The 14,358-nt window shown below is 39.3% G+C and overlaps 1 protein-coding gene across 4 annotated transcripts in view; it reads left to right on the top strand.

The window, feature by feature from the left end:
* Zdhhc13 (zinc finger DHHC-type palmitoyltransferase 13) overlaps positions 1-14,358 on the top strand; it is a 34,094-nt gene that overhangs the window by 10,385 nt on the left and 9,351 nt on the right. For all 4 annotated transcript variants that reach the window (XM_010620424.3, XM_010620426.3, XM_010620423.3 and 1 more), the window contains 6 exons: positions 2,106-2,239; positions 5,560-5,660; positions 10,571-10,695; positions 11,593-11,655; positions 12,348-12,441; positions 14,074-14,157. In XM_010620424.3, coding sequence (XP_010618726.1) covers positions 2,106-2,239; positions 5,560-5,660; positions 10,571-10,695; positions 11,593-11,655; positions 12,348-12,441; positions 14,074-14,157 — 601 coding nt within the window. The remainder of the gene's footprint in view (positions 1-2,105; positions 2,240-5,559; positions 5,661-10,570; positions 10,696-11,592; positions 11,656-12,347; positions 12,442-14,073; positions 14,158-14,358) is intronic.

The raw sequence follows: 14,358 nt of genomic DNA, 5'->3' as shown, positions 1-14,358 counted from the left end.
TGGGATATTGGAATTTTTGGTTCATTTGTCTTGATTTTTAAGGGAAATCAGAGCTTACCTTTGTGGTGCATTGTATCTGCCAACTGTATTTTTCTTATGCCCCTCACAACCCAAATTTGGAAAGGTAGAATATCATTTGCGTTTAGTGCTGTTCTCATCTAGATGATGGCTGTAAAATTATGTTACCTTGAGAATATTACAGTGTACTTCCACATTTATTTAATGAATGAATGGAAATGCAAATTTCCATTTCGATTCTGGGAGAAGCAAACTGAAAAACATTGTTGCAAAACATTTTATAAAAGCCTTTCTTATAGAAGTTTTTCCTTATTAAATTTTGTTCTCAAAAGGAAAATAACATTCAAAATGTTTTCTTCAAACCGTAAAGAGTTACATTTTTTTAAACGATGTTGAAACTTCAGGCTTATTACATCACTTCATAAAATAAAACATCTGGAATTTTGAGAGGTGAAATCCAAATTCTCTCCACTTTTGAACTTAGCAATTCCCCTGAAGAATGTTCTGAACTTTAAAGTGAACTGAATAATAGAAAAAAATAGGAAATTCAACTTGTTATTATAAATGACTAATAAGATTTAAGTAACAGTAGTGAAACAAAAATGGAAGAATTTAGGGCAAAATACATGTTTTTCTTCTCTGCTATTGTAAAAGTCCTGCTTGTTTTCAAGGCTTCATATCTCATGGTTAAGGGACTGCATTGCACAAGTGTGGAACATAGATAGCTTCCATGCAGACACACTGTTGGTTAAGAGAACTTTCATTCAGGCTGGGGATTTAGTTCAGTGATTCCACCCCCTGCCTTGCAAGCACAAGGACCCAAGTTCAATCCCCAGTACCACAAAAAAAAAAAGAAAGAAAGAAAGAAACATGAATTACGAATTATTAGAATCCCAACAACATTTCAGTCTTTGACTTCTGTGGGATATTTGGCACCAAAAGCCACTCCCCTGCTTAAAACTCTTTCTTGGCTTCTCTTGAAACCCATCTTTACCTAGATTCTCCTCCTGCCTTTCTTTCTGGTTACCTTTGAAGACTAAGCTTTGTTCCTAATGTTGAAAATTTGTGTTAGCCAAGATCCTGCCTTTTCTACTACACATATCTGTAGGATGTTGTTCACTCATGATTTCACAACCAGTGTTCTGATAAATCTCATCTTTGCAAAAGGTAGACTTTCTCTCTTAACTGAATCCTGGATGTCCTGAAGGATTTAAAAGTCTACATACCCCAAGCCAAGCTATATGTTTTGCATAATTTTTCCTCCTAGACTTCTTTATTGAGGAGTGGCACCATCTGGTACCTAGGTTGGGGCTCTTTTATTCCCTGCATTCGGTCTTGGGTATATTGAGATTTTTTTTTTTTTTTTTTTTTTTTTTTGAGGCGGGGAATCAAACTCAGAACCTTGAACTTACAAGGCAGGCACTGTGCCACTGAGCCAAATCCCTGGCCTTGGGTACATTGATTTTTGTGCAGTCTCCTTAGCTTGCTTGGTGCTGTCTGATATAGAATGTCATTTTTAAAACATTATTTTTTTTCCTCATTGAGTTTATTGATACATTTTAGGTATACGGTACAGTTACAGTCATTATTGGGATCTTGTGCCTTTCCAAGACGGGTCTTGGTTCTCATTTTTTCCCCTTGTCCCTGCCCTCCCTTCATCCCCTCCTCCCCTCCCCATTTACAAACATTTTATTTCCACTTTTTCATTTTCTCCTATTTTTTTCCTTTCCCTGTTACCTTTCCCCTACCCTTCCCACTTTCCCTACACCTTTAGCCCTTTTCTTCCTATTTCACATTGTCAATTATCTCATTAGGATCTTATGTACTATTATAGTTTATTCACATCAGAGTAAAAAATTATTTTTTAAAATTTTAGTTTTTACTAACTATAAAAGATCGCAGTTTTTCAGGGAAGAATAGCAAAATACAATATGTTTAAGCAACATTTTATGAAATATGAAGAAAAACTTAATTATGCTGTTGTGTTGTTATTATTTACTAAAGAAATAGTTCTTGAACTCAATTAATTATCATTACATACTTAGGTGAAAACTCATTAAGTTCTAAAATTCCGAATCTCTTAAAAGCTCTTCCTGCTGCTGATACTCGCTGTGATTACCATGTGGGCTGTTGGATACATACTGGACTTCAATTCAGATTCTTGGCTTTTAAAAGGATGTCTTCTAGTAACATTGTTTTTTCTGGCATCTTTGTTTCCAAGGTGTGTATATTAACTTTGCAAGGTGGGTTTTTGCCTTGCCAATGTAATTGCTTATTTCTGTTGTTGATTAGCTGGAATTACAGATTTTTATCAGTCTATAAATATTACTGAACCACATAACAACATCCACAGGGTGGGGAGAAAAGGGCTTTGGTAGCATTTTTTTTGATGGAAAGCAAATTGCTCAACTCAGTAATTTGCTTGAATTGACAACTAGTAGAAAAACAGTATCCTGGGTCACTGTTTGAATTGTTTTGTTGAATAATGAAAACATCTTTGTAACCGCTGTACATGTTTAAGCATTGTTGCCCATTTTTCAGAAATTTTTTGTTTTCTTAAGATCTAAATTCATTTTGAGCCAGTTATTTTTGCTCTTACTGATTTTCCCCCTACTACCGGGGATGGAACTTAGGGACTTTACATCAACCGCATCCCCAGCCCTTTTATTTTTCATTTTGAGACTGGGTTCACTGTGTTACCCTGGCTGGGCTTGAATATGTAATCCTTCTGCCTCCTTCTCCCAGAGTACTGAGATTACAGGTGTGTACCACAGTGTCTTGCTGCTCTCAGTGATTTTAATTAAAATGACCTAATTAAAATGGAGGAAGCTGGGAAATACTAGATATGGTAAGGTCCTATTTTTAGGAAAATAATTCCCGTAGTTATATATAGTTAATAGTTAGGGGCCAGATTGCCTGGGTTTGAACATGCTGCCATCTGATCTTGAGCAAGCTGCTTTCCTTGCCTGGGTTTCTTCGTCTGTAAACAGGGAGAGCTATTGCAATCATTCCTGCCTTACGCTTGATGCCCATAAATGTTCGGAACACTGGCTGACACAGCAACTGTGTCACACCCAAGCTCTTCTGCTTCCCTACATCAGTGAAGTGACAGCCAGTTCCTCCTCGCAAGAGTAAGGGTGTCATCGCCCTTGATTCTTCCTTCTCTCTTCCCACTCCTCACCCAGTGGAAGCGCGTCCTCTTCTGCCTCAGTTGGTCCACCTCTCTCCATCTCCACACGTACCCCTCCCCCGGGCTCCACACTCCTCTCCGGACTTCACTCCCGCAGTTTACCGCCCTTAGCAATCAAGGCAGACAAGTTTCTGTCTTCTCCCTGCTTCCCCCCGCAGTAGCCTGCCCTCGTACTCAGTATGAAACCCAGACCCTGTGCCTGTGAGGTATTTTCGTCACTCATCTCCTCCCTACTTACTTACTGACTTTATTCCTTCTCCTTCATCCCCAGGCTGCTCTCACCTTCCTTCTAGTCTTAGAACATATCAAGTTCACACCTACCTGGCTCCTTCACTGCTGGGACTGTCCTTGCCTGACATTGTGTCTTTGCATAGCTGGAGATGCAGCACAGGCCTCGGTTCAAATCTCACCTCCCCAGGAAGCCTTCCCCAATTGATTCTACTGCACTACTACTTTATTTGTCTTCACAGCCCTTACTTTCCAGCACTGTGCGGCCCAGAAAAGCAAGAGACTTACCTCTGCTGTACAACACTTTCATTCACTGAAGGAAAAAAAAACTTTTTAACAATGAAGACCCATAGAAAGAATCTGAAAGGAAATACAGTGTTGCTCCTGGAGGGTGTGATTATAACTATTCCGAGTATCCCTAAATCCTTCTTTTGCCTGTCAGCCTTTTCTGGAGTAGACACAGACCACTTTGCTCATAAGGGAAAACAAAGTATTACAGGAATCTGATTATTTGCTCATCTAAGACCTGCATAGTTGGAGGAAACCAAATTCATATTTAAATGTAAAGTAAAAGCTCACATTTCTGAAAATAGCAATATATCTAAAAATGTCTGTTATTCAGAGAACTTGTAATTTAAAAGTATTCATTTTGAGTGAGCGTGCATAACAGGCAAGCGTGCAAGCCCATAGTCCCAGCACTTGGAAGTGTGAGGCGGAATGATTACAAGTTCAGGGTTGGCCTGGTCTCCATAGCAAGTGTGAAGTCAGCTTGGAACCTAGCGAGCCCCCTTCCTGTCTCAAAACAATGCCACAAATCATTTCCCACTAGTTGAATTGACTTGGTTTCTAAATAAATTTTAAGCAGCATCACCAGGAGTTGCACTTTTTTCAGAGAGAAAGCAAGGGTTGGCAATACCTACTCAACTAGAGATTTTGTTTGATCATTTTAGTTCAAACCCAAGCTATATAGAAAATTAGAGGAAAAGTTTGGATTTTAGTTTTGAAGACAGCTAGCAACAGGCTTCTTGTGGTGTGCTCGCCACAGGCACGATTCAAAGGGAGTCAGATGCATTTGTCACTCTTTCACGCTGCCTGATTTCCCTCACGCTCCTCTGAAGAGCCTCACTTTTATGGTGCAGAGCAGCTGGAAACTTGGGGCAGTTGTTTATTGTTCTAGCTTGCTATGTATGATGCCTGCCAGAAGTGGTCAGGTGGAAGCAGTAGATACTTACAAATTAGATATTCAGTGAACTACATGTACCTAATAAGGCCAAATATGGTTTTTACCACAAGGTCCTAGGCCGTATCCTGGAGTTTGCATGGACTCCATTTGGCCCGTTCTGGCAGCATGAGCGCCAGAAGTTAGACTCTAGTTCTTCCCAAATGTGATTTTGTACTCGTTATGGTTGTGGTCCCAATAGCTTTTTACAAATCCTTCATTCTCTCAAGCATTGTGTTTTCTGGTATAAATTTTACAGTATATACAGATAAACTATACTCGTTCTAAGGTGACTATATTGTTTGGTGTGAAAAATGTTTTGAACTTTGAAATTACAGTATTAAAATATTTTGAGTTGCTTGTGGCCCTAGTGAGTTCATCGTTAGTATTGTGAAACTAGTTTCACTGTTAGCATTTGTTTCTTTTCTTATATCGTTTCTGCTTCTTGGGTTTATTACAGGATGAAAGTGCTTAAGTTATGTATATGCATAAACATATAACTAATCTCTGGGAAAAGCTTGTAAAACTGTGAAAGTGAATCTCCCAAGGATTTAAATTTTTGTATTTAAGAATGTTTAAAAATGTGCTATGCAGAAAGGAGCTACAGAATGATGTGCCTCAATAGAAATAGAGAAGACTCATTGAAAATATACACTGTTGTGAATAAAATAACAGTTCCTTGAGCACCACTGTATTTCAGCTTTCTTATGTGAAAAATGTGGTTATAATGAAAGTAACACACAGTGAGTGCTCAGGAAGCAAAAGCTATTGCTGTTGCTGCGATTACCATTATCATCATTATTATTGATATCATTGTTCTGTAGGAGGACTTTGAACTGAGATTAAACGAGTCACACCAATACCTTATTTCACTAATACCCTGTTCCTATCCTTTTTCTTTTAGGTTCTTGGTTGGATATAAGAACCTTGTATACATACCCACAGTCTTTCTACTAAGTTCCATATTTTGGATATTTATGACTTGGTTCATATTATTTTTTCCTGATATCCTTTAAATTGAACTTAGGTGCATATATCTCATCTTACCTTTGAAAAACATCATTTAATGTTTAGATGTTGGAAAAGATCTAAGGGACACAACTTACATCTGCATTCATTTAGTGGTTTTGGTATTGTTTAATGTTGAAAATCTGCTTGATTCTGGAAGTAATTTCAGCACACTATGGAAACAGTAGGGATCTAGCATATATTACTAATCAGAGGAAACAGTAAAACGAATGATTGTTTTACTTGGACCCATAATAATATGTTGGACTGTTTTGAGATCTCATCAAGGTCAAATGCTCTTTTAACTAGGTCGCAGTTATAGGTGGACTGGAGATGGCCTGCAAGAGGAGCGCTGGATGGGGAAACAAGTGGCAGGACCAGCAAACATAAATTTGCTTTGCCACACAAAGTACTTGTGGAACCGTTTCAGAAATCAGTGCTCCCAGTGTGTTCTTTTCCTTATTTTAGTTTGATTTATTTTATGTTTCCTTATTTTATCCTGGTTTCTTTTCTTTTTTTTTAATTCTTTTGTGACCTAATGAGTGGCAGCCGATGGTTTAAAAATAAAAACGCAAAACCTCTCATATCTAAGTAAGCACTAGGTTTGTCTCTTGAGGATCAGGGCCCAAGTCGAAGTCCCACTCCAGGGCTCTGTGTTCTTCTTAAGGTTGGCCAAGTCCAGTAACCTAGATATGGAGAAGGTGATTGCTTCTTGGATTATAGCAATTTCTGTCTTCAGTTAGTTGGGGGACATACTGCTCACCTCTTCCCAGACTCCCTTCTTGCCTCCAGCTACTCTGCCTTGGAAGTCATTATCACGGAGAGGGAAGAAGGAGTATAGTCAATAGAAAAGCACCTGTTAGCATATTGCTTTGACTCCTGGGTTGTTTCTCTTATGATGACATTTCCAAAAAGAAGTGTCTATTGAAGAGATGAATAAACTCAAGGAATATTTTTCCGTAGGCATAGATGTGAAATGAGACAGGCATGAGTGTTCAAAAAGCATAATACCGCTGCATCCATGATAATGCTTTGGTTATAACATTCCTTTTTATTTCTGAGCATTGTCTGTAGTATTTTTCAGATTCCTTTATTATAAATGAATAGTACAGCATACCAGGGAAGTCATTAGGTTTTTTTCAAAAGATTTTATTACTTCTGATCTTTTGTCTCATAATTATTGATTTGGCAGCAGTGTTTCAAACACTAGACTTTTCAACACTTAGTAAAGGCCTAGACGGTGTTAGACATAACATTACTGTATAAGGCACAAGGAGTGCATCTACTAACAGCAAAGTCAATATCAGAAACACTGTAGAAGACCCAAGGCTCCTAAGTTCCTAGGGTAAAGGATGTGATACGGGAGGGGTGACTCCTAACATGGCATTGAGCTATGGAGCCCCATGATTCATCTTTCAGAAGCCCCACTTGTGAGCGCGTGAGGTTTTGAGGGAACATCTGGCTGTAAGCTGTAAGGTATCAATGGAGTTGTCAGTTTTTAAAATTGTGTTTTCAATGAATTTTTAAAATCTGAGCAACATAGGTTATTTCAAATTTTGCACAAGAAGTGAGATCGTCTTCATACTGAATTAGTCCAGTTTTGCCAAATTAAAATTGATAAAAATGTAAGTTCACTGTAGCCTGAACACTTCAGTTATGAAACTTAATGTTCAATTGAGTGTAATTAGAAACTACTCGGGCTATGTGAAGATGCTGTTCTATCATAGAATTGATTCCCATAGGCGGACAGAATATTACGGTGTTGGCACTGTCAATTTTGCTTAAAGAGCCTAACGCCGTTTGATACGGGCTGCTGTCGAGGGCACGTGAGTCAGTAGGTGGCAGCATCCTTCACCGTCAGATCAGAGTTTCTAAAGCTGAGTGGTAAAAGCTGTCGCAACGGCCCATGGTGAACTGAGGTGCTACCCACCCTGAGTATTCAGACCAGCCTTTCCTCAGATTTCTAGCCGTGTCAGGACTGAGTTGGGGCCTGCGATCCCACGGCCTCTGATGTGTCATGGGAAGAAAGTCTGGGTCCCCTCGAAAGCACACGGCTGTGGAATAATAGAATAACTGCGTCTTGACTTTTCTTCCACTAGTTACGTACTGTTGCACAAGTTGTTTCATTTCATTGTTTTTCTGTGGCTTGGGTTTAACTGGACTGAGCTCATGGCGTGGCTGCAAGCATTGCTATGCTGTGCCATCTCTGAAGGGCTGGCTACAATCCCCATTACATAACTGGCAGTTTATAAATAATATTTAATGTTTGATTATTAGTTACTGTTCTGTAGAAGGTTACAGGTTGAAACTAATTTTAAGGACAACTGTAGGTCGGTTCCTCAGATGAATTTCTTTCAGTGCCTTTTGTATATTCAATAATCAGTGTGTTTGGCTTTTATAAGGGAGATTGAGTGAAAAAGAGTAGGACCTTACTGATGCACGTAGAGGTATGATTAAAACGGGAAGAAAAAAGGGTGAATCGCTGAATGTTATATTTATGATACAAGCTACATCACTGAGCTAAGTTTAAGAGGGACAAACACATGTAAAGTCCTGTTCACTTTGGAGGGTCCGCTGTACAAGTGTATTACAAAGAGGCACAATATAGCTTTAAGTCATTGTAAAAAAAAAAAAAAAAAGGCGCTTTACTGAATGCCCAATGTGGTTAATGACTCAGCTGTCAAGGAAACCAGGGAGTTCTCAAAAAGTTTTACAAGAATCCAAGGGTCCAAGCAAAGGACAACAGCAGTCTCACTGTGCTCTGCACTGGTCAGTGCACTGTTTACTCTCTTTTGAATTCTGTTCTTGTAGAGATAATGAATGGACAGGCACAGAGGAATGTGGAATGAAGTGTGAGGAGCAGTCTTGCTGTTATCCTGGAGATCTGGCCACTGCCTTCCAATTGCAAGTGTGTGGAAATCTATCATTTGGAAGTCAGTGCACTTGTGGAATAGGCATGCAGTAAAAATTTTGTTGAATAAATGAGTAAATCTTATGTAGGGTAAAATCAAAAGACAGTCGTAGTTACATCTAAAGGATCCTGTGAATGAGAACCACTGGTCAGAGTTCTAAAAAGGCAACTTAGAGCTTCATATCCAGAGACATTTTAACTGCAAAAAAGTTGCTAGCTTATAGGAGACTGACACATCTATATAAATAACTATAGTCTAAGGTCTAGGGCTGGGGATTTAGCTCAGTGGTTCCACCGCTTGCCTTGCAAGCACAAGGACCCAAGTTTGATCCCTAGTACCAAAAAAATAAAAAAAAAGAATAAGGTCTAAAACCCATAGAAATAATTCCCAGATTCACGGAGGGGAGAGGATCCTCTCCAGAGAAGCAAGAAAGACTTAAAAGAAGAGGGAGAAGGAGATTAATTCTGAAAGGCATTTGGGACTTGGACAAACTGAAAGTGTGGTTTCCAATTTGAGAAGCAGTAGCGAGCGTTTGAGTCAGTGACCCACCTAAGCAAGGGCATGAAAACAAGGAGTGGCTTTGCCTTTTGCACGACAGTACATAAGTGTCCACTTGAGTTCAAAGGAGGACCCGGTGATCTGGAACTCGTTTTATAAACTGTTCACGCAGGAAACCCAAATTCAGTGAGCTCACTATGCAGGATGATGACATATTTTTGAGAATATGTATGTTGTGTGTATTGATCAGGACTTTTTGGGAAAAAATGATGTGATTCTTTAGCAAACGATTGTACCCTGTGTATCCTTTAACAGTGCTCTTCTTAAGTCATTCTCAGTAACTTTGTTAAAATTCAGTTTCACACAACTTCTCTGGCCCCTATGTCTCTTGTAAAGCTAAGCCCACATCAGATGAACTGTGATAAACTAAGCCACCAAGGTGTCTTCCTGTATATCTGAGCCAGAGGGGCCTCTATGCATCTTTGTGGGGTAAAGCAGTGCTCAAACTTGTAGATGCGCCCCCTAGGGATCTTGTTAAAATCCGTAGTCTAGCTCTGTAGGACTGGCGGGAGGCCTGGAGTTCAGTTTTTCTTACAAGCTGTTGTTGTAGGTCGGTGGACCACACTTTGAATAGCAGGGGTTTAGAGTCTATTTCATGGCTTCCTTTCCACTGTGAAGTTTGAGGCAAGATTGTTTAGCCACAGCTTTTGAGGGAGATACAGTTACTGTTGTCAGTAATAATTTAAATTGGGCAAGGACTATTGGTTTACTACTGGTTTATTGATTTTTTTTTTTAACTGTACTCTCATTTGTGTTTACCTGGAGCATAATTTTGCTTTTTATGCAAAGAATTCATACCACTTTAAAAACATTTCAAAGCAAAGTAAAGTATATTCTTGGAACACTTTTATCTTAATTTATCTGTAATGTGTCTTTCCCACATAGAAGGTTATTTGCAATCATTTTGCAAGGAAAACAGTTTCTTAAATTAACTCAGCCTAAAACAATTACAAGAATTATTGAACATACCAGTAGGAAATTTTTGCAAGCATTTATCTACTCTATAGGGAAATGTTTTTAGTTCATATCTGAACCAAATGGTCTGTTTCCTTGGATGATTTTGTTAAAATGATCAGGGAATATTTTTCTGGACACTGACAGAAGATCCATTTACACCATTAGGGCTAAATTTATTTTGTTAGATACTTTTCAATCTTCAGGATATTCTTCATAAATTGCAACCATTCTTATTAATATTTAATGTGAGTTCCAACTAAGAAGAAAGCATTATTTATTAGCCAATAATTAGCAAATTCTAAAAGATTAGAATAGAGGATGGGGCCATCTTTTGGCAGGCACTTCACTGGGGATATGTACATATAGAAGTTGGGGACAGGGTGCTGAGAAGACAACTTGTTAGGTACCAGTGACAAAATGTGCTGTGTCCTGAGTCTGTCCACAGTGGAAGATTGATATATTCCTTAACCCGGCTTGCACATATTGCAGGCAGCCCTTTCTATTTTGTTTTCCTTTTCAGCATAGTAGCCTTTCTCTACTTCTTCTACAAGACTTGGGCAACTGATCCTGGCTTCACTAAGGCTTCTGAGGAAGAAAGGAAAGTGGTGAGTTTTATTTTATTGTTGTTGTTGTTTTAGTGTTTTTTGTTTGTTTTTGGTATGTTTTAGAATCAGGGTGTGTACGCTTCAGAAAATCATAGCCATGTTAGTTTGCCATGGCCACATTTCTAGTGCAGGCCATCGTAAGTGCAAGGTGATTGACTCAGCAAGAGGTTTCTTCAGTGCTTCTTTCATTTATATATATGTATATATGTTTTTAAAATATTTTTATTTTCTATAAAGTAATTGCCTCACCGAGACTTTTAGATTTGATTTTGTTATCATGTATGATCTTCCTTGTAACAATATTTAAATAAGTTGTTTAGCTCAAATTTCCCCACTTAGTACACGGAGGCCAACTAGGCAGGGACAAAGGGACTTTCTTCCCTTAATGACTAAGGAGACACTCCTCTTCTTCAAATGTGAAGTTGTCAAGTGGCATGACACACTCTCCATTTGTTCATGAATGTTTAGAAATTGGAGAGAGTGCTGTCTTTACCTATAGCCAATGTTCCTGAAAGACTTGGCCCTTGGCCCTTGGTACTTGTAACCAAAGGTTTTGATGGATACTGGCGATTTTTCTCTTTTTAATGAGTGTATGTGTGCACACATTCTTTTTTCCCTAGTCGATTATAATTGGGAGGTGTTTTCCATTCATGAGGAAAAGGTTTTGGACGTGCTGGGGTATGTAGTTTTTATGCAGTCACCTTTATTGGCTATTGACTGAAAACACACCCTTGAAAAGTCACTTCATTTCAAGCACAGAATGCTTTGGTGGCAAGTATTCCAAGTTGCTTTTTTAGTACTTAAGTTAGGTGTGAGAGCTCAGAGAACAGTACATAAGCGTGCATAATCCATTGCCCAGTAAAATGCAATCATAAGGTCAGACTTTGTGTCTTTCAGAATATCGTCACCCTTGCAGAAACTGGCTGCCTGGACTTCAGAACATTTTGTACATCATGTCTTGTGAGTATTTTCTGTGTAATTTTTTTGTTTTCCGTAGTAAAAGTATAATCTTGATAATATTATTCATGTAAGCATTTGTCATATCTTCATGATATATTTATACACTGTTTTGTTTCAACCAATTCTAATTTTTTATTAATGTCAGAACAATCTCCTGCCTTAGACATATGGGAGAATATTTGTAATCTTATGAAGTTGCCTATGGTAAAATCTCTTTATGAATTATCTATAGTGTGTTTTGTTTGCTTTTCTCTGCCATGTAGCATGTATATTAGAGCTGACTTCAAATCAGAGGCTTGTAATGACCACTTAGTGCAACCTCTTATTTGGTAATTGAGGGATCAGGGCCTAAAGGGAGAAGGTAAGTTTTCCCAGGTCATTGTAGGCACCAGAAATGGAACTGGGGCTTTGTTTTTCTTAGCCCAGTGCCCGTTCTGCTTTGTGCTCCTGCCTCAGTTCCCCTTAGCCAGTGTGAATAGGCTCTGAAATTCAAATCACCCTTCATGGTGGTTTCATCAGAGTACGCATACAGAGTGAATTCTAATGAGACCTTTCGGAGCCTTTGTATGAATGATCATCTATGTAGGGTTATTTGTGCTGGTGTCTTTACAACCTAGCATTGAAATCTTGCTTTTGATTTGTTTCATCGAGACACTGAGTTTTGCTTAGCTCTCTCTCATTTGTCCCCTTAGATAAGGAAGCCTTTAAGGTCACTCCATTGCCATGTGTGCAATGCCTGCGTGGCTCGGTATGACCAGCACTGTGTGTGGACTGGACGGTGCGTAGGTGAGAAATTTAATTTTTTCAGTTTCCACCCTGAAGTTCAGCATATGCTTAGTTATGTGTGGCTCACAGAAATCAGAAGGGCATCCAAGAGTCCCATTTGTTCTCTTCCTCGTCTGAGAATCATCTGTGTGGTGTAAGACTTCTGGAAAACCATTCAAGCTGATAATGACAATTTCTGTCATTTTTGTACTATTTAAGACTTTACCAAACACCTACACTGTCCAACTTGATCAACCTGTGAGGTTGGTGTTACTGTCTCCATTTTAGAGCTGCAGAGTTGTAAAGGTAAAACTGTTGGCTTATGGTTGCTGTGGTAGTGTCCGCCTTCCTCTCCACGTGTGCTCTTTCCACGTGTCGTGACTTGGCTATGATAGTCATCTTTTCCACTCACTTCCCTCAAGCTCAAGTAGGAGCTGGAACCAGAGATGCAAAGATCTGGGAATTGCCTTCCGGCCAGGAAATATCCCTTTTCTTAACCTGCAGCCCTGAGTTTCCCCTGACCATCACAGTAAAAGCCAAAGGTTGGGTGTGAGGAACTTCGGGGGAACTGTGATTGAGTTTTCAGGAGGCTGCCCTATCTTAGCTCAGGCAGTCTTCTGTGGTGCATTTCGCCGTTCCTTACTCTTCTTAGAGAAAGGTGACAAGGTAATTCCTGGAGCCCCAAGCTTTTTGGACCCTGTCCCACCATGAGGATTACATAATTGGCATCATACATGGCATTGAATGACAACCAGAAAACAACAGCAATAAGCCCACTTACCAGTATTGTCCCACGCATTATCCTGCTTGGTTGGTAGAGGCCTCATGAAGTAGAAGAGGCCTCATCTCCATATTATGAGTAAGAACGCTAAACCAGAGAAAGTGGAAGTCTTAACCTACAGTGACACAAGTAACAACCCATAATAAGCCCAGTAATCTGTAGTAAACCTGTCTCAGTTCCGCTGGGTGCTGCTCCTGCTGAGCTTTGCTACATCAGGAGAAAATGCAGCCACGGTGTGGTACCTGAAGAGCATTTCATTAGCATTGAGAAGCATCTCCAGCATCAAGAAGGGCAAAAGGCAGCACGTGCAAGAAAAGGCTTGGTTGCCTGATGCTTTTTTCCCTTCTGCAAACCTTTTGCGTGGCATAAATTTCTCCCCTTTACTATGCGCAGTTTCCTGCATTTATATTTCTGTGTGTGTGTTTGTGTGCGCGTGCACTGTGTGTTGCGGCTCCTTGAATTTGTTCCCTCTGTTCCTTTGATCAAGTCAGTCCTCAGTGATCAGAAGTTATACTCCTTTGTTCCATGAAGAAGAAACAGACAGCGTGATTTGTCCATACTTCTGCCTACCATCCCACCAACGCGGAGAAGGCCCGCCTGTAGCTGTGTTTGTTTAGTTAACGTTTTTCTGTTCAAACAGAATATCTTCTTTTAGTACGTAAGGAATAAATATTAGTTAACATGGATAATTGACTGTGACATATCAAATATGTTTGGTTTGGGTTTAGTATCATTTAAAAGCAAAGCAACAGCCTTGTATCTGTTCTACTCTGATGAATACCTTTGACAAGAAGGTGGTTAATAAGCTCTTATCTGGAAGTCATTACAGGAAAAAGAAAATACTAAGTATGTTTTCTTTCCTTTTGGTTTAGGTTTTGGCAACCATCACTATTACATATTCTTCTTGTTTTTCCTGTCCGTAGTATGTGGCTGGATTATGTATGGCTCCTTCATCTGTAAGTATAGACTTTTCTTAACAAGCTCATGCACCCACACCTAATTCTACTCTTCCTTGTAAGCCCTTCCCATTCTGACCAGGCAGCTATAAACCATTCCTCTAATGAAAACAAGAGCATCTCTAAGATTCCTCTCAATATCGGGAAGCTTCCAGAAATACTAGAAGAGATTCTTTTTTTTCTTTCTTTCTTTCTTTTTTT

The sequence above is a fragment of the Fukomys damarensis genome, unplaced genomic scaffold (genome assembly GCF_012274545.1).
Source record: "Fukomys damarensis isolate Sample0158 unplaced genomic scaffold, DMR_v1.0_HiC HiC_scaffold_16, whole genome shotgun sequence".
NCBI classification, from domain to species: Eukaryota; Metazoa; Chordata; class Mammalia; order Rodentia; family Bathyergidae; genus Fukomys; species Fukomys damarensis.
The sequence above is the reverse complement of the archived record's forward strand: the minus strand, read 5'-3'. Positions and strand labels throughout refer to the sequence as shown.